This window comes from Phyllobates terribilis, unplaced genomic scaffold, assembly GCF_046119375.1.
Source record: "Phyllobates terribilis strain yellow unplaced genomic scaffold, ASM4611937v1 Scaffold_11__3_contigs__length_659146591, whole genome shotgun sequence".
In the NCBI taxonomy this organism is placed as follows: Eukaryota; Metazoa; Chordata; class Amphibia; order Anura; family Dendrobatidae; genus Phyllobates; species Phyllobates terribilis.
In genome coordinates this window covers 346,380,642-346,398,862 of record NW_027362771.1, presented here as the reverse complement: position 1 = coordinate 346,398,862, position 18,221 = coordinate 346,380,642, and the positions used below count along the sequence as shown (strand labels likewise).

General features: G+C 43.9%; 1 protein-coding gene across 1 annotated transcript in view; it reads left to right on the top strand.

Annotated features, from left to right (window-relative positions):
• Positions 1-15,749, top strand: part of OAZ2 (ornithine decarboxylase antizyme 2) — a 28,544-nt gene extending 12,795 nt beyond the window's left edge. Inside the window, 3 exon segments of the mRNA XM_073652856.1 lie at positions 4,542-4,717; positions 9,468-9,553; positions 15,295-15,749. Of these exon segments, the coding sequence (XP_073508957.1) occupies positions 4,542-4,717; positions 9,468-9,553; positions 15,295-15,425 (393 nt within the window). The 3' untranslated portion in view covers positions 15,426-15,749.
• The last annotated feature ends 2,472 nt before the right edge of the window (positions 15,750-18,221 follow it).

The window sequence follows — 18,221 nt, the reverse complement described above, 5'->3', positions numbered from 1 at the left end:
TGGTAATAGAAATCCTGTAATTTTCAGACTGGTCACTGGGGCTTTTTAAGGCTTTGTTCACACATTGTCTTTTTGCTGCGTTTCTTTCTGTAGGCAAAGCCTGCTCTCTTGGCAGTAAAGAAACTGTTTAACAAAAGCAGCTTTTGCTGCGTTTTTCAGGTACTTTTGTCTCTTGTGTTTAGTTTTCTGCACAAAAAAACGCAGCAAAAGCTGATGCCTGCATTTTTTTTTTGCTGCATTTTTGCACTTGCCCATTGCTTTCTATAGGTGAAAAAAGGCTGAAAGAAGTGACATGATGCTGTTTTCACAAAATGCAGCAGTTTTCCAATTCAGTCATGAAAAATACTGTGCGCATGAGATTTCTGAAATCTCATAGCTTTTGCTGGTACTGTAAAACTTAATTTGCATAAAAAAGCAGCAGAAATGTGTGAACATAGCCGCCTACTTTTGAAGGGGTATTCTCAAGTTATTAAATTGCTTTCATTAGTTAGAAAATGGAAGGCAATTGAAAACTTGATTATTTTCATGCCATCTATCTGCTGTCATTCTCCTACAATGAGAGCTTTTAACTTGTATAGGGCTCATCTGGTTTCCATAGAGCTTGCCTCCAGACTTTGGCCAAGAGTGATAAGTAGTTGTATTCCAGGAGATGTGTTTAAGGCAACCTGTCACCAGAAAAAAAATGCTAATGGGATTTAATCTGCAGGTTAATAGCGTTATTAACCCTGCCCGGCGCTCACACTTAGCCAAATGCTGCGGGGAGAAAATTAACTTTATTCCCCCTCAGCAGCAGTCAGCATTCAGCCAATGGGGCTTCGTCATCAGTCACCTGAGTATAGATAGCTGTGGATCTAACCGTACCCCCGGGGGTCGCAGTTACAGCCGCCACTCTGTATCCTCAGAGCAGTGACTGAAGCACCGCAGCACCTCTGACTGAACGCCAAATGCTGCTGGGGAGGAATAAAGTACATTTTCTCCCCGCAGCTTTCGGCTAAGTGCGGGCGCCGGGCAGGTTAATAATGCTATTAACCTGCAAATTAATTCCATATCTGCATGTAAATAGCTTTTTTTTTTTTTTTTCTGGTGATAGGTTCCTTTTAAAGTGGTTGTCTGGTCTAAATCGACAAGTCTGCAGTCACTGTATGTGACTGCAGACTTGTGAGTGCACCTAGCTCGCACTGCTCGCTGTGAGAATTCTGCGGTTTCAGCACCCCGAATGGCAAGTATGTGATATGCATATTCCTGGCCAAAATCCGGCTAGACTTTCCTGCCACGAACAATACACTTTCATTGAGCGCGCTGGAGATAGTCTAGTTGGAGTATGTATATCACATACTTGCCATTTTCGGCACAGTGCGCACTATGTGAGGATTCACAAGTCTGCAGTCATCGATTGTTTTCGACTGGACAACGCCTTTAAAGGCCCCTGTCACACTAAGCAAGATCGCTGCTAAGTCACAAGTTTTGTGACGCTACAGCGACTTCAGTAGCGATCTCGCTACGTGTGACACTTAGCAGCGATCAGGCCCCTGCTGTGAGATCGCTGGTCGTGTCGAAATGGCCTGGACCATTTTTTGATCGTTGAGGCCCCGCTGGGTAGCATGCATCGGTGTGTTTGACACCTTACCAACGACCTCGTTAGCGACTCAGAACTGAGACAAATAGGCGTGCATCGTTATACAGGTCGCCGCATCGTTGCTGCGTCGTTGGGAAGATCTGACTGTTTGACATCTCACCAGCGACCACATAGCGACGCAGCAACGATCCCTGCCAGGTCGTATCGTTGTCGGGATCGCTGTAGCGTCGCTTAGTGTGACGGTACCTTAACTCTTAACTTCCCAGTTGGCTCTTTCCATCCCATTGATTTCCATAACAGCAGTTAGCTGCTCACCTCCCTCTCCGCTATCTCATCTTCTGAATGGATGCAGTTATAAATCACCAGCCTGCGGCTTTCAGAGCAGGACTTTTAACCTCTGCTTTCTGCTCTTGCTGTCCAGACCTGTGTGCTTGTTCAAATGCCTTATCTTTGTGTAAATATAATGATAGCAGTGCACACTCCAGAACCCCCCCCCCCCACACTGATAGCTGAAGGTATTACAGCAGAACTTGTGCTGAGCTTTATAGTTCTACTCATACTACAGTTCTTCTGCTCACCAGAACTGTCACTCAAATAGGAGAGCCTGCCCTGCCAGGAAGTAAAGAGAATGTATTGCTGTGTAGATCTCCTAAAGACATCAGGAGAATAAACATTTAACTTCTGGTTTCCTGGAAACAAGAACTGTTAGCCACAATGAGGAAACTGTGACCCTATCTTTTGTATTGAAGCATCTAAAAAGCGTGTGCAAATGTGAAGGGAGGAGAAGCGGGATCCTTTGTATACAGGTGTCACCTGCCAATGTAATCCTTGGTCTGCTGATAATGAGCCTTTTTGAAACTCTAACTCAAAGGAAGGAAGTATAATTTAAAAAAATAAATAAATAAAAATACAGGATTGTTGTAATAAGTTTTTTTTATTTTACAAAGATTTTGATATTAAAATAAAACACTACCTGTAAAACAAAATAAAAATACATGTAACACAAATTGGATTTAAACAATGGATCATTTTCTGATGATGACATCCCTTTAATGAAATATGCTAATTGTGGGATCCATGTACTGTTATGCCTATTGGTTTGCATGCCCTCCAGCCTCCCTGGTAACTGACAATACTGGTTTACCAGGACTGAGCACTGTCTGCAGAGAAAGCTCAGGCAAGCCAGTGCAGTCAGTCACCAGTGAGGGGGGGCAGGGCATGCAAAACTAATGGGCGGAATTGTGCACAGAGCTGTTTAGCCACACTGAGGGTGCACTGACCACCCTAATTTACATATTTGATAAAAGTTCAGTTTCTCCAGATCAGAGGCTGGGTGTATCTATCGATCTCTATCTCTCTTAAACAGAATATGACTTCAAGTAAATCAAACATCTGTGAAATCAAACTGTCCACTTAATCAGTGTTGCTTCCTGACAATCAATTTCACATGCTGTTGTGCAAATGGAATAGACAATAGATGGAAAAAATTGGCAATTATCAAGACACCCTCAATAAAGGAGTGGTTCTGCAGGTGGGGACCACAGACCACATCTCAGTACCAATGCTTTCTGGCTGATGTTTTGGTCACTTTTGAATGTTGGTTGTGCTTTCATACTCGTGGTAGCATGTGATGGACTCTACAACCCACAGAAGTTGCTCAGGTAGTGCAGCTCATCCAGGATGGCACATCCATGCGAGCTGTGGCAAGGTTTGCTGTGTCTGTCAGCGTAGTGTCCAGAGGCTGGAGGTGCTACCAGGAGACATGGAGGGGACTTTAGGAGGGCAACGACCCAGCTGCAGGACCCCTACCTCCGCCTTTGTGCAAGGAGGAACAGGAGGAGCACTGCCAGAGCCCTGCAAAATGACCTCCAGCAGGCCACAAATGTGCATTTGTCTGCACAAACGGTTAGAAACCAATTCCATGAGCGTGGTATGAGGGCCCGACGTCCACAGATGGGGGTTGTGCTCACAGCCCAACACCGTGCCGGACGCTTGGCATTTGACACAGAACACCAGGATTGGCAAAGTCGCCCCTGGTGCCCTGTGCTCTTCACAGATGAAAGCACATGTGACAGACGTGACAGAGTCTGGAGACGCCGGGAGAGCGATCTGCTGCCTGCAACATCCTTCAGCATGACCGGTTTGGCAGTGGGTCAGTAATGGTGTGGGGTGGCATTTCTTTGGAGGGCGGCACAGCCCTCCATGTGCTCGCCAGAGGTACTCTGACTGCTATTAGGTACCGAGGTGAGATCCTCAGTCCCCTTGTGAGACCATATGCTGGTGCGGTTGGCCCGGGGTTCCTCCTAATGCAGGACAATGCCAGACCTCATGTGGCTGGAGTGTGTCAGCAGTTCCTGCAAGATGAAGGCATTGAAGCTATGTACTGGCCCGCCTGTTCCCCAGACCTGAATCAGATTGAGCACATCTGGGACATCATGTCTTGCTCCATCCACCAATGTCACGTTGCACCACAGACTGTCCAGGAGTTGGCGGATGCTTTAGTCCAGGTCTGGGAGGAGATCCCACAGGAGACCATCCGCAACCTCATCCGGAGCATGCCCAGGCGTTGTAGGGAGGTCATACAGGCACGTGGAGGCCACACACAATACTGAGCCTCATTTTGACTTGTTTTAAGGACATTACATCAAAGTTGGATCAGCCTGTAGTGTGTTTTTCCACTTTAATTTTGGGGGTGACTGCAAATCCAGGCCTCCATTGATTAATAAATTTGATCTCATTTGATTGTTGTGTGATTTTGTTGTCAGCACATTCAACTTTGTACAGAACAAAGTATTCAATGAGAATATTTCATTCATTCAGATCTAGGATGTGTTTTGAGTGTTCCCTTTATTTTTTTGAGCAGTGTGTAGAAGTGTCTTATCACGGTCTTAAACCAAAGTCCACATCTTATTTTTTTGCAGTAGATCCACTTTGTTTAACTTGTTTTGTCTATTGTTTGACACAGGACGAAAAGCTTACGGTTTCTCAGGATCTCCCGGGGAATGATGGGAAGCCCCACCTCGTCCATTTCCAATATAAGGTCACTGAGGTGAAACATTCCTCATGGAAGGCCATGCTATCAAATCAGAGCCTCTTCGTGGAAATACCTGAGGGCATCTTAGCTGATGGGAGCAAAGAGGGGTATGCAACAAGATTTATATAATGTAAAGTAATGCATCAGATTGCACTATACTCAGGTCAAAAGTAAGACAATGGCGCTCACAGACTTTGCATTTTCTGCAACAAAAATGGAATATACTAAAGAGGAGGGACCTGGCGCACGGGGAAGGGGACGACTACTGCGGTTTAGAGTGTTGCTCTGTTCTGTCACACACCCCTAGAATATTAGTGACGTGGACGTTGCCTCTGTTCGCCAGTTCTCTTCCCTGCAATTTTATGCCATTTACCTGGCTGAATACGCAATGATTGAAGACCGTACAAGTCGGTGACTGCCATCATCTTTTTCTTTTGAACTAGATCTGTCGTCTGCTGATGAGCCCCACAATTATATATGTATAGGATGCCACCCCTGAAGAAGCTTATGGGCTTCAGTCATGGACTTCTTGTGGTTCTCAGCAGTACCAGGGCTCTGTATCTCTGAAATCTTGAGACTTTAGCCCCTTTCCGACGACGTCAGTAATGGTATGTAGCTGCGCCCTGGGACTTATGGACCAGCTACGTACTATTACGTGAGCGGCGATAGCGCCCGCACACAAGCAGTGCGGGGCGATAGCGCCCGCACACAAGCAGTGCGGGGCGATAGCGCCCGCACACAAGCAGTGCGGGGCGATAGCGCCCGCACACAAGCAGTGCGGGGCGATAGCGCCCGCACACAAGCAGTGCGGGGCGATAGCGCCCGCACACAAGCAGTGCGGGGCGATAGCGCCCGCACACAAGCAGTGCGGGGCGATAGCGCCCGCACACAAGCAGTGCGGGGCGATAGCGCCCGCACACAAGCAGTGCGGGGCGATAGCGCCCGCACACAAGCAGTGCGGGGCGATAGCGCCCGCACACAAGCAGTGCGGGGCGATAGCGCCCGCACACAAGCAGTGCGGGGCGATAGCGCCCGCACACAAGCAGTGCGGGGCGATAGCGCCCGCACACAAGCAGTGCGGGGCGATCGCCGCCGGGTTTCAGCTGATTGTTACAGCGGAGATCCGGTGTTATGTGCAGGGAGCGGTCCCGCACCGCTCCCGGCACATTACCCCCGCAATGCTACGATTTAAGTCGATCGCAGCATTGCGGGGGCATGAGGAGGTGATCGCTATACTCACCTCTCCTGCCGGCCTCCAGCGTTGTCTGCCGCGGCTTCAAACATCCAGGTCACCAGGAGGCTGGACGTTACTTTGGTCATGCACAGTGCATGTCCAAAGTAATGTCTCCCTGTGTGCAGCGCTGACAGGCTGCATGGCACAGGGAGCTGCTGCTCTCTATTCCATGCAGTCGATCAGGCTGCAAAAAGTAAAAGTCCCATAGTGGGACAATGTGTAAGAGTTAAAAAATAAAAAAAAGTAGAAAAGTGCTAAAAAAATTGAAAAGAATCCCCCAAAAATAAAAATATATTGAACCCATATTTATTATGAAAAAAATAAAATAAACCAATGAAAGTACATATATTTGGTATCTCTGCGTCCGGAATGACCTGACCCATAAAACTGTCCCATTAGTTAATCCCTTTAGTGAACACGATAAAAAAAATAAAAAAATAAACGAAGCAAAAAACAATGCTTTATCATACCGCCAAACAAAAAATGGAATAACGCGCGATCAAAAAGACGAATGTAAATAAAAATGGTACCGCTGAAAACATCATCTTGTTTCGCAAAAAACAAGCCGCCATACAGCTCCATCATCCAAAAAATAAAAAAGTTATAGCTCTCAGAATAAAGCGATGCAACAAAATTATTTTTTCTAGAAAATAGTTTTTGTGTAAAAGCGCCAAAACATAAAAAAATATATAAATGTGGTACCGCTGTCAACGTACTGACCCGAAGAATAAAGCTGCCTTATCAATTTTACCACACGCGGAGCTGCATAAAATAAAAAACCCATAAAAACAATTCCGGAATTGCTGTGTTTTTGTTTATTGCTTTCGGCCAAAATCTGGAAAAATTCTAGCTCTCAAAAAATGGCGATTCAAAAACTAGTCTTTGCAACAAAAAAAAAGCGTCTTTTAGTGTATGACAGCCGTCTATCATAAAAACCCGATATGAATCTGGCATCGCTGTAATCGCACCGACCCGAATAATAAAGTCGTTGAATCACTTATACCACACAAGGAACAGCGTAAAAAAATAAATTTTTATGGTTGGGGTTGTATTGGGCTTGGGGTTGGGGTGGAGCTAGGGTTACGGTTGGGGTTGTATTAGGGTTGGGATTTTTTCAAAAGTAAAGAAAAAAAAAAAATTATGATATGGCGACCAGTGTTGAGCGCAAGTGCTTGCTACTTGAGTTTGCATCGGGTGCTGGTGTATGCACGGAGTATCGTAGGTGTTCGATTGACATGCTCGAGTCTCCGCCCCATATGCTTCGCGGCCAAAAAAACTGTGCTGGGATCGCCTGCCATGCACGAGCAATCCCCGCATGTTTTTGTTTGTTTTTTTGGGGTGTCTAACAACCGTGAAACATGCAGGGCAGGGACTCGAGCATGTCACTTGAGCACCCATGATACATGGTGCATACCGGAGTACCCGATGCAAACTCAAGTGGAGAGCACTTACTCTTAAGACTAATGACAACTTATTCAATATGATGACCTAATTTTATCAAATTCTGTCTTACCTCTGGGTTCAAAATGTACACTATACCCCTTGATAAAATCCTTGAGGGGTCTAGTTTCCAAAATGGAGTCAATTGTGGGGGGTTTCCACTATTTAGGCACATCAGGGACTCCCGAAATGCGACATGGCGTCCGTTCTTGATTCCAGCCATTTTTGAGTTCAAAAAGTCACACAGTGCTCCTTCCCTTCTGAACTCTGCCGTGTGCCCAAACGGTGTATTTTCCCCACATATGGGTATTGGTGTACTCAGGAGAAATTGCACAACAGTTTTTAGGTTCCATTTTCTCCTCTTACCCTTGTGAAACTAAAAAATTTGGGGCTAAAAGATTATTTTTGTGGAAAAAGTTAGATTATTTTCACGGCTTCATGTTCTAAACTTCATGGTGCAATTTTTCCTGTTACCTTTATGAAAATGCAAAACTGGGAGCTGAAAAAAAAATTTGTGGGAAAAATGTGAAAATTTTATTTTCACGGCTTCATGTTATAAACTTCTGTGAAGCACCTGGGAGTTCAAGGTGTTCACTACACATCTAGATAAGTTCCCTGAGGGGTCTAGTTTCCAAAATGGTGTCACTTCTGGTTGGTTTCCACTGTTTAGGCACATCAGGGGCTCCCCAAACACGACATGGCGTCCGCTAATTATTCAAGCAAATTTTACATTCAAAAAGTCAAATGGCGCTCCTTCCCTTCCGAACCCTGCCATGCGCCCAAACAGTGTTTTTTCCCCACGTATAGGGTATCAGCGTGCTCAGGAGAATCTGCACAACAAATTTTGGGGTCTAGAGTAACATTTTTATGAAAAAAGTTAAATGTTCATTTTTTTTTCTTCCACATTCCAAAAATTCCTGTGAAGCACGTGAAGGGTTAATAAACTTTTTGAATGTTGTTTTGAGCACCTTAAGGGGTTCAGTTTTTAGAATGGTGTCACTTTTGGGTATTTTCTGTCAAAAAGGCCCCTCAAAGTCACTTCAAATGTGATGTGGTCCCTAAACCACTAACAGCCGCGGGCGGATCTGAAATCAGTTAAAATGGGCTGTTAACCAGTTAAATGCCGCTGTCAATCTGACAGCAGCAATTAACACACGCAGTTGCCGATGGGTTGTTCTGACAACGGGGGGGAGGGGGGTCTGCTGAAGACCCTGTGCCTGTCATCATGATCCTCCTGTGAATGCTGGCCTGTGGTTGGCGTTCATAGATCGTGATTTTTACTATACAAAGCAGTTATGTAGCACTGCCATGTAAAGCACGGATGATTGCAGCTTTGTCTCCTAAGGGGACTATTAAATACAGTTAAAAGTTAAAAAAAACAACAGTGAAAATCACCATTTTGCCGCATTTAAAAAAATAAATTAATTAATTATACACACTTGGTATCCGATCTGTAAAAATGTAAAATTAATCTGATCAGTAAATGGCATAAAAAAAATAAAAAATCCCGCCAGGATTACATTTTTTGTTTTTTTTGCAATTTTTACTTACGCCTATATGGTAAAATTACTTGTGTCATTCATCACTACAGCTCATCCCACAAAAAAACATGCAACTTAGGTTGACAGAAAAGTAAAGTTGCAGCGATTTGAAAAAAGGGAAGAAAAAATGAAAACATAAAAATGAAAGTTGGTTGCATCCTTAAAGGATATTTGTCACCATGTAGTCCTCAATAATGAGCTCTGTATAACCCGGTTACCACCACTGATTGGCAGCTTTCTGCCTATGCACAGTGTACACAGTAAGCTGCCAATCAGTGGTGTTGGCGGGGTTATACAGAGTTCAGCATTCAGAGAACTGCTAGATCTGCAGCAGAGAAAACAGGGATTTTATTAAAACTGCAGCAAGCAGCCCAGTAAGTGATGCATCACTGGAAGCACGGTCTCTGCCCCTACATTATGCTGCTCTCATGTGGGGTAGCAAAACCTGGTGACAGATTTCCTGTATCGGGCTGAGCAATCTGACCAGTATAGAATAAATGATGTCTGTACTAAGGCTGGTTTTCCTCTGCTGTCTTTATAATACGATCATGTAAACTCTTGAGACTGTATAATCCGTTTCTCCATTCTAGCACAATCTTTTACATTTGGTTTGCTTCTGATATACTTACACTGTGTCCATAGGTTGCTAGCTCTGCTTGAGTTTGCAGAAGAAAAGATGAAAGTTAGATATGTCTTTATCTGCTTCAGAAAAAGTCGAGAAGATAGAGGTATGTGAATGTACTAAGATATGCACGAGAAAGTCATATATGAGCCTACCATGTCTGTATTTCACTCATCTTTTCCATATCACTGGGTGCCACTCTTAATCTGGACTTACAACTTAGTAAATTTTGTTTGAGGATTGAAGGAAACCACTTATTTATTGACTTTTCCATAAGGAAAAATAGATTAAAATCCACATGGCATGGTCTGAATATTCACTAGCATTCAGAGAATTTTCAGACCATGCCATGTGGATTTTAATCTTTTTTCCCTTATTGAAAAGTCAAAAAATAAGTAACATTTTTAATGAGATTTGTGATGTGCAGTTTCCTTCAATCCTAAAAAAAAATATATTTGTGAATGTACGACCTGTCAAATCCTAACCTCGCTATAAATGATCTTTCTATTAAAGAAAAACCTCTGCTTTAGTACCATAGACAGAATTATAGGTAACAATTCTTCTTTCGTTTTGTTGGCTTGGAGATTAGACGTGCAGCAATATACATGATCTTGGAATATCATTCCTAGTGCTTTAGATAGTACAATGTAAAATATCTTAAAGGGGTTGTCCAGGCTGGGGGCTCAAATCTGTAGTCACTTTGTGACTGCAGACCTGTGAATCTTCACACTGTCAGGAGTGGGTGGTCATATGATCGCAATTGTGATTTCACTTAAGCGTCGGCACGTTACAGCTTGTATGCAAATAAAGTACCCGACCGCCCCCGGGACCATAATATCCTAACTTCGTGCACTGTGCATGCTGTGACTACAGACTTGAACCCCAAGCCTGGACAACCCCTTTAAATGACCAGCATGTCCATAATAAAGCATATGGTTGGGTCTATATGGGGCAGATTTTGAGGCAAATCCCCCATAATCCAGAAAGGATTTTAATGCATTTTTTCCCAATGTGGATTCCAAAAGCTGACGGTCTAAAATGAAAAATAAATAAAAATACCAAAAGATAATACAAAGCCCAACTGCTCTGCCCTGTACACTTGGTAGTGGCTGTTCTTGCGCACTGCATTTCAGCTTCCATTCATTTCACAAGTAGCGGTGGTGTAGTAACCAGGAATAGCCACTACCCCATGTATGAAGCCGCGCTGTATGACCTTCACTGATCTAAGGCTACGTTCACACACTGCGTATTTGCTGCTTTTTTTGCGCGCGCGTATTTTCCTGCAGTTTTTACCTGCTTTTTTTTTACGCAGGTAAAAAAAAGCACCTCCATTCACACACTGCGTTTTTTGCTGCCTTTTTTTACGCATGCGTTTTTTCTGCAGTGTACACTACAAAGACAGAGAAACAAAGTCTCCCCATATAACGCTCCATACAGGATACTGGTCCCCATATAACCTCCATACAAAATACTGGCCCCCATATAATGCTCCATACAGAATACTGGCCCCCATATAATGCTCCATACAGAATACTGGCCCCCATATAATGCTCCATACAGAATACTGGCCCCCATATAATGCTCCATACAGAATACTGGCCCCCATATAATGCTCCATATAGAATACTGGCCCCCATATAATGCTCCATACAGAATACTGGCCCCCATATAAGGCTCCATATGGAATACTGGCCCCCATATAAGGCTCCATATGGAATACTGGCCCCCATATAACGCTCCATATGGAATACTGGTCCCCATATAACACTCCATACAGGATACTGGTCCCCATATAACGCTCCATACAGGATACTGGTCCCCATATAATGCTCCATACAGAATACTGGCCCCCATATAACGCTCCATACAGAATACTGGCCCCCATATAACGCTCCATACAGAATACTGACCCCCATATAACGCTCCATACAGAATACTGGCCCCCATATAACGCTCCATACAGAATACTGGCCCCCATATAACGCTCCATACAGAATACTGGCCCCCATATAACGCTCCATACAGAATACTGGCCCCCATATAACGCTCCATACAGAATACTGGCCCCCATATAACGCTCCATACAGAATACTGGCCCCCATATAACGCTCCATACAGAATACTGGCCCCCATATAACGCTCCATACAGAATACTGGCCCCCATATAACGCTCCATACAGAATACTGGCCCCCATATAACGCTCCATACAGAATACTGGCCCCCATATAACGCTCCATACAGAATACTGGCCCCCATATAACGCTCCATACAGAATACTGGCCCCCATATAACGCTCCATACAGAATACTGGCCCCCATATAACGCTCCATACAGAATACTGGCCCCCATATAACGCTCCATACAGAATACTGGCCCCCATATAACGCTCCATACAGAATACTGGCCCCCATATAACGCTCCATACAGAATACTGGCCCCCATATAACGCTCCATACAGAATACTGGCCCCCATATAACGCTCCATACAGGATACTGGCCCCCATATAACGCTCCATACAGGATACTGGCCCCCATATAACGCTCCATACAGGATACTGGTCCCCATATAACGCTCCATACAGGATACTGGTCCCCATATAACGCTCCATACAGGATACTGGTCCCCTTATAATGCCCCATGCAGGATGTCGCCCCCCCTTATAATGCCCCATGCAGAGTGTCACCCCCCCCCCCTCCCTTATAATGCCCCATGCTCCCATACATGAAAAAAAGAAAAAAAATCAAATACTCACCTCACCTCTCACCTGGTGCTGCTCCGGACTGCAGCGTTGCGCGCGTCTTCCCGCTCTGTGCTTTGACTGCTCAGGAGAGAGTGCGCACGGTGTAAAGACATCACCGCGCCCTCTGACTTGAGACATCACAGTCAGAGGACGCGGAAGACGCTGCAGAGGCACGGGGAGAGGTAAGTACGCCGGCCCTGGCTAGGGGGGGACACACACACACGACACATAGACACAGACAGTACACATACATATACTTACCGCCATTCATTTCTCCTGCACCTCCGTAAAAAAGCGCTGGAATTACGCTGTGTGTGAACACCGCTGCGTAATTCCATCGCTTATAATGGGCCCAATATGTGAGAAAGCGCAGGCCGCGGTGCATAAAGAATTGACATGTCAATTCTTTACGCAGCTGCGCTTTCGCGCTGCATAAAATCACACAGTGTCTGAACGGCAAAGTGAATTTCCCATTCACTTTGCTGGCAGACACTAAGCACATTGCGTATTTTGAAAAGTGCGCGCGCAAAAATACGCAATGTGTGAACACAGCCTAATACTGATGGTCTATTCCAGGGATGTCAAACACACAGAGGGCCAAAATGAAAAACTTGGACAAAGTAGCAAGCCAACCAGTATACAGTATAATGGGCCCCGACCTAGTCCTCTGTACAGAATAATGAGCTCCACATGAGGGGTGGTTCTGGTGTTGCGGGCCAGATTTGGCACACGGGCCGGAGTGTGACATGTATGGTCTATCCTAAGGATAGGTCATCAGTATTAGAAGTTCACTTAATGCAGAAGATTTCTGATTTTATCCAGCAGTGGGAACATCCCTTAAATATTAAAGAGCTTGTTAAAATGGTACTGCAAGATCCTCTTAGCTCTGAACTATGGTATCGCACCTAAATTTATACCTTGTTAATCAGACAATCCTTTGGCATGTCGTGACCCGGATAGAGGTATTGGAAGTGATTGACAAGGCCTCTATAAATATCCAAAGGATAAGATGGCTTACCTTTCAAAGTAACTCTTGTGACATTTCATTGAAGATGTTAGATTTATCTTTACACACAGTGGCCAAAACCTGGGTTTCAAGCAACAGTAAACCGGTTAATTTGACATTAACCTTTTCCTGACATGGCCGATTTTCGTTTTTACCTCCCCTTGTTCCAAGAGCCATAACTTTTTATTTTTCTGTACACGCAAACGTATGAGGGCTTGTTTTTTGCAGGACGAATTGTACTTTTGAATGACACCATTCATTTTACCACATAGTGTACTGGAAAATAAGGAACTAAAAAACTCCTCCATTTGTAGTGAAATTGCTGGGGGAAAAAAAAACGCAATCCTGACATTGTTTTTTGGAAATTCTACTGTGTACATTGTGTGGTAAAAATGACCTAGCAATATGATTCTCATCAGTACGATTACTGCAATACCAAACTTGTCCAGTTTTTTGTCTGTTTTGTTTTTTTTTTTTACTGGTGATCGGGAAAGAAATCAGAAATTTTAAAGAAGAAAAAATAAAAATGTTGTTTTGTGTTGCCATTTCCCAAGTCCCGTAACGTTTTAACATTTTCATTTTTGGCACAATAGTGCTGTGAGGTACTTTTAAAAAAAAAAAAATAAAATAAAATACTGATCGGGTAAAAAAATCAGTCTCTTTTGAAGGACAGCCACAGACTTTATTTCAAGAGGGCTCCATTATGACAGGCATCGAAGCCTCCAACAGATCACCAGCTGCCATAGCAACTCATCAGCACCCCGCGATCTCTTCAAGGGAGCTCCGATGGATGGATGGAATGAGGCCGTCCCCGTGTGTCGATTGACAGTCTCACATGGAGCTCTACTCCAACATCAGCTGTTAGAGGCAGGTCCGGGCTGGAACACAGCCATTATCTGCCGGGTATGGGGCGAGCTTGCCCAGTGGGCCTACGCCATACAACCGCTACTTGCTTGCTTCGTACATGTATGGTGAATGTCAAGAGGTTAAAGGGCAAGCAACAGTAAAAATGTACTGTATTTTTCGGACCATAAGACACACTTTTCCCCCCCCCCAAATTTGGGAGGAAAATGGGGGTGCGTCTTATGGTTCGAACGCAACTTACCGGTGGTGGTGGAGCGGGATCGCAGGTCGGCGGCGGAAGAAGAGGTGAGGCGGTCCGATATCTGGCTGGGGGCCGAGCCTGGCCCGGTACCGGGTCAGTGTATTGCTGTGAGAGGAGTGGCAGACCAGAGTGAGCGGCTTCCGGTGGCTGCGGCCATGTTCCTGAAGCTGTGCTCTACAGGAAAATGGCCACCGGAGCAGGCGCATGTGCTCTGCCGAGCCAGCTGCCATTTTCCTGTAGATCACAGCTTCAGAAAGATGGCCGCGGCCACCGGAAGCCGCTCACTCCTCTGCCACTCCGCTCACAGCAATACACCGGCTCCAACACCAGGCCCCCAGCACCCCAGGTACGAGGCCATCGGCCCCCAGCACCCCAGGTACGAGGTCATCGGCCCCCAGCACCACGCCGCCAGCGCCCCAGGGCGCCAGTCCCCCAGGGCGCCAGTCCCCCAGGGCACCAGTCCCCCAGCACCCGAGGTACCAGGGCACCAGCATGCCTCCTGTGACCCCAGCTCCACTGCCCCCCCCCAGGTAAGATCCCTATTCAGACTATAAGACGGACCCCCATCTTATAAAAAAAATAATTTTTTTTCTTTTTTCCACCCTAAAATTTGGGGTGCATCCTTATAGTTCGAAAAATACGGTAACAGAAATGTACCACATTTCACTGCACTATAGATCAAATACAGAAACATATTGGCAATACATGACTTCACTGATCAAAAATATAATTATGATGATTGTAAGCTTTGAGCAGATTTTACCAAAATCCTCCAATATTAAGCTAATATATTATGTGTAACCTGGGTAGTGGGTGATTAAAATGACGTAACGCGTGCTGGCGATTTTAGATTTCTCAAATTTCCATTAGTCGCTAGTAAGAATAAAGGACACGACTGTATCTTTGTTCAATTTTATGTCGCTACTACTGATATTTTTATATTTATTTGCTGGTCAGTGTACTTTTATTTTATTTTTTTCTTTTCTTTTCATAGGTCCGCTCCTCAAGACGTTCAGTTTCCTCGGTTTTGAGATTGTGCGCCCTGGGCACCCCTGTGTCCCCGCACGTCCCGAAGTTTTGTTCATGGTGTACAGTCTTGACCAGAGCTCATCAGATGAGGAATAATATACAGAGGACATGTAGTTCTTGTAGCTCCATTTTTGTTTTTGAGTTCTTTCTTTTTGTTTTCTTTGTGTGTATCCAAGTAGCTGAGAATTTTTCGCACTTTTTCCCTAGGCATGGGAGGACAAGCGCGCATGGTAATGCGATGGACTGATATTTTTGGCCTTTCTTTCAGTTTTATGAATAAGATTTTGTTTTTGGGTTGTTTTTTTCTGCAATTTTGTTTTAAGAGCGTCAACTTCAAGCACCTTGCAGTCTGTGATCACAAACATGTACTCAGAATGTAGTTGAAACTGCATATGAAAAAAATAGTAATCTTAAATGCCAGTCTGTTGTGGGTGTGCTTTTTTTTATGCTAGAAGAAATGCTGATCATACACATGAGCTGAACTCATTTGTCTGACGCTTTATTTCATTGGGAAGAGGAGAATAATCTGTCAGTCACTTCTGGTAGTGGATCATCTCCCTGGGGGGGGGGGGGGACAATGACCAAGCATGTTGGAAATGTCAGTACATTGGGTCACTGTCTGAGTGCCCCCTACGCATCAGATTGTTGGCAAATTCATTCTGGAATATAATGATGTTATCTTCTCTTTATGGCCAGCTTAACTTTATTATTTTTAAGAAGCATATTCCCTTTACATTAATCTGACTGGATTAGAAATTCTGCAGTGGTAGCATTGCCACTGTGCAGGGGTTTATGGGTAATGGTGGGTTTTTTGGGACTGCTTTTGCGAGGGCCTGATTGTTGCCATGGTGACCCCAGGTCTTCATGACGATATCCGGGCCACCAGGCTACTCAAAGCCTGTTAGACCATGCTAGAAGCATGGTCTAATAGGCTTCTGTAAGTGCACCACTGACTGGTATAAAGCATTGCAATGCTTTATAACCGCGATCAGACTGCTAAAAGTGAAAGGCCCATAAAGGGTCTAAGAAAAAAAAAAAAAAGTTTTAAAACTGAAAAAATGTTTTTAAAAAATATATATATTATACCCATAAATACATTGAAATAACAAAAGCATAAACAAAGAACACGTTTGGTATTGCCATGTCTGAAACAACCAGACCTATAAAACTGTCACACTTGTTAAACCCGTCAGTGAAAAAAAAAAAAAAGGCAAAAAGTTATGCTTTTTCATCATAGTGCTGAAGAAAAAGTGCAATAAAATGTGATCAAAAAGACAAATGTAGGTAAAAATGGTATCTCTGAAACCGACATCACGTCCAGCAAAAAACAGAGCTGTATAGCGGCTTATCAGTGGAAAAATAAAAAAGCTATAGCTCTCAGAAAAAAGCGATACCAAAAGAATTTTTTTTTTTCTATGAAAATAATCATTTAAAAAACTATAGAAATGTGGTACCATTGTAATTGTACTGACCTGAAGAATAAAGCTGCCTTATCAATTTTTCCACGCTTGGAACGGCATAAAAAAAACAAACAAAAGAACAATTCCTGCATTGCTTGTTTGTTTGTTTTTTAATTTTGCCTCCCAAAAATCTGAATAGAAAATGATCAAAAAACGGCGTGACTGAAAATGATACCAATAAAAATGTCAACTCGTCCCGCAAAAAACCAAGACCTCCCATGACATCGGCAGAAATATGGAAAAATTATCTCAGTATCGCAATGCTTTTTTTTTTTTGCTAAAAAGTTTTTGCGTCTTTTAGTGTGACAGCAGCCAAATATAAAAAAAAAAAATTAATCTGGTGTCGCTGTAATCGCACATACACAAAGAATAAAGTAGTCTAATCCCTTATACCACGCGAGAAACGGCGTAAAAAAGAAATAAAACTAATTCTTCACCTGCTGTTGCTTTGTTCATTCTGCCTCCCAAAGATCGTGTTAAGACTCTGCTCACATTTATCCTGTGCTGAGTGTTTACATCGGGGTTTCCGTGTAAATCTCTGAAATACATGATTCAGACAGAATCCACAATAGAAGATTACTTATAATGAGGCAGATGGAGGCACTGTGGATGCCGTCTAACCTGTGATCCGGCAGTGTCCGTCTTTTGAAGCGTGCATAAAAGTGTGGTCGACCAGTTTTTTGTGCATCTCTGCAAAGGACACTGCTGGACAGAGGCTAGATTGAGTCCAGAGTAACTCTGCTGCCTCATTATAGTGAATGGATACCTCTGGGGTTTCATCTGAATTGCATCACTCTGACATTTAGGTGCAAACTCTGATATAAGTGATCAGCGTAAGAGCGCAAGATAAATGTGATCCAAAATGTTATGTAAAATATTCCCAACAAAAGCTTCAAATCAGTTCACAAAAAAAGAAAGGTAGGGTTCCATGTTACTGGTAGCACAAAGGCTCTGGAAAAGAAATTCAGCCAATTCTGCGCTCCCAAATCCAAATGCCCCCCTCCCTTCTGAGCCCCACAGTGTGCCTAAACCACAGTTGGCGTCCACATGTTTTGCTTTTCTGTAGCGTTGACAGCCGGCCTAATTTACATGTCCATGTCTCCTGAAGCATGAGCTGGGCAAAACGTACCAGTCACTACAATAGATTTGCAATTTTGACTCTCTAACCTTCACTGCTGCTTGTTTCTGGAAAACACTCATGGAGTCAAAATCGTCACCTGTAGATAAATTCCCAAAGGAGTAGAATTTCCAAAGTGTAGTCACTTAATCCTAGAACGCATGACCATAAAAATCTACTTTTTCACATACCTGGTGCCTTTTAGGCCCTTGTGCAAATAACATGGAATAACTCAAACAAAAATGACAAACAACTATATACCTGAGGAATACCTAGAGTTTCAAAATTCTAACTAAAGTAATCGTGCAGAAAATA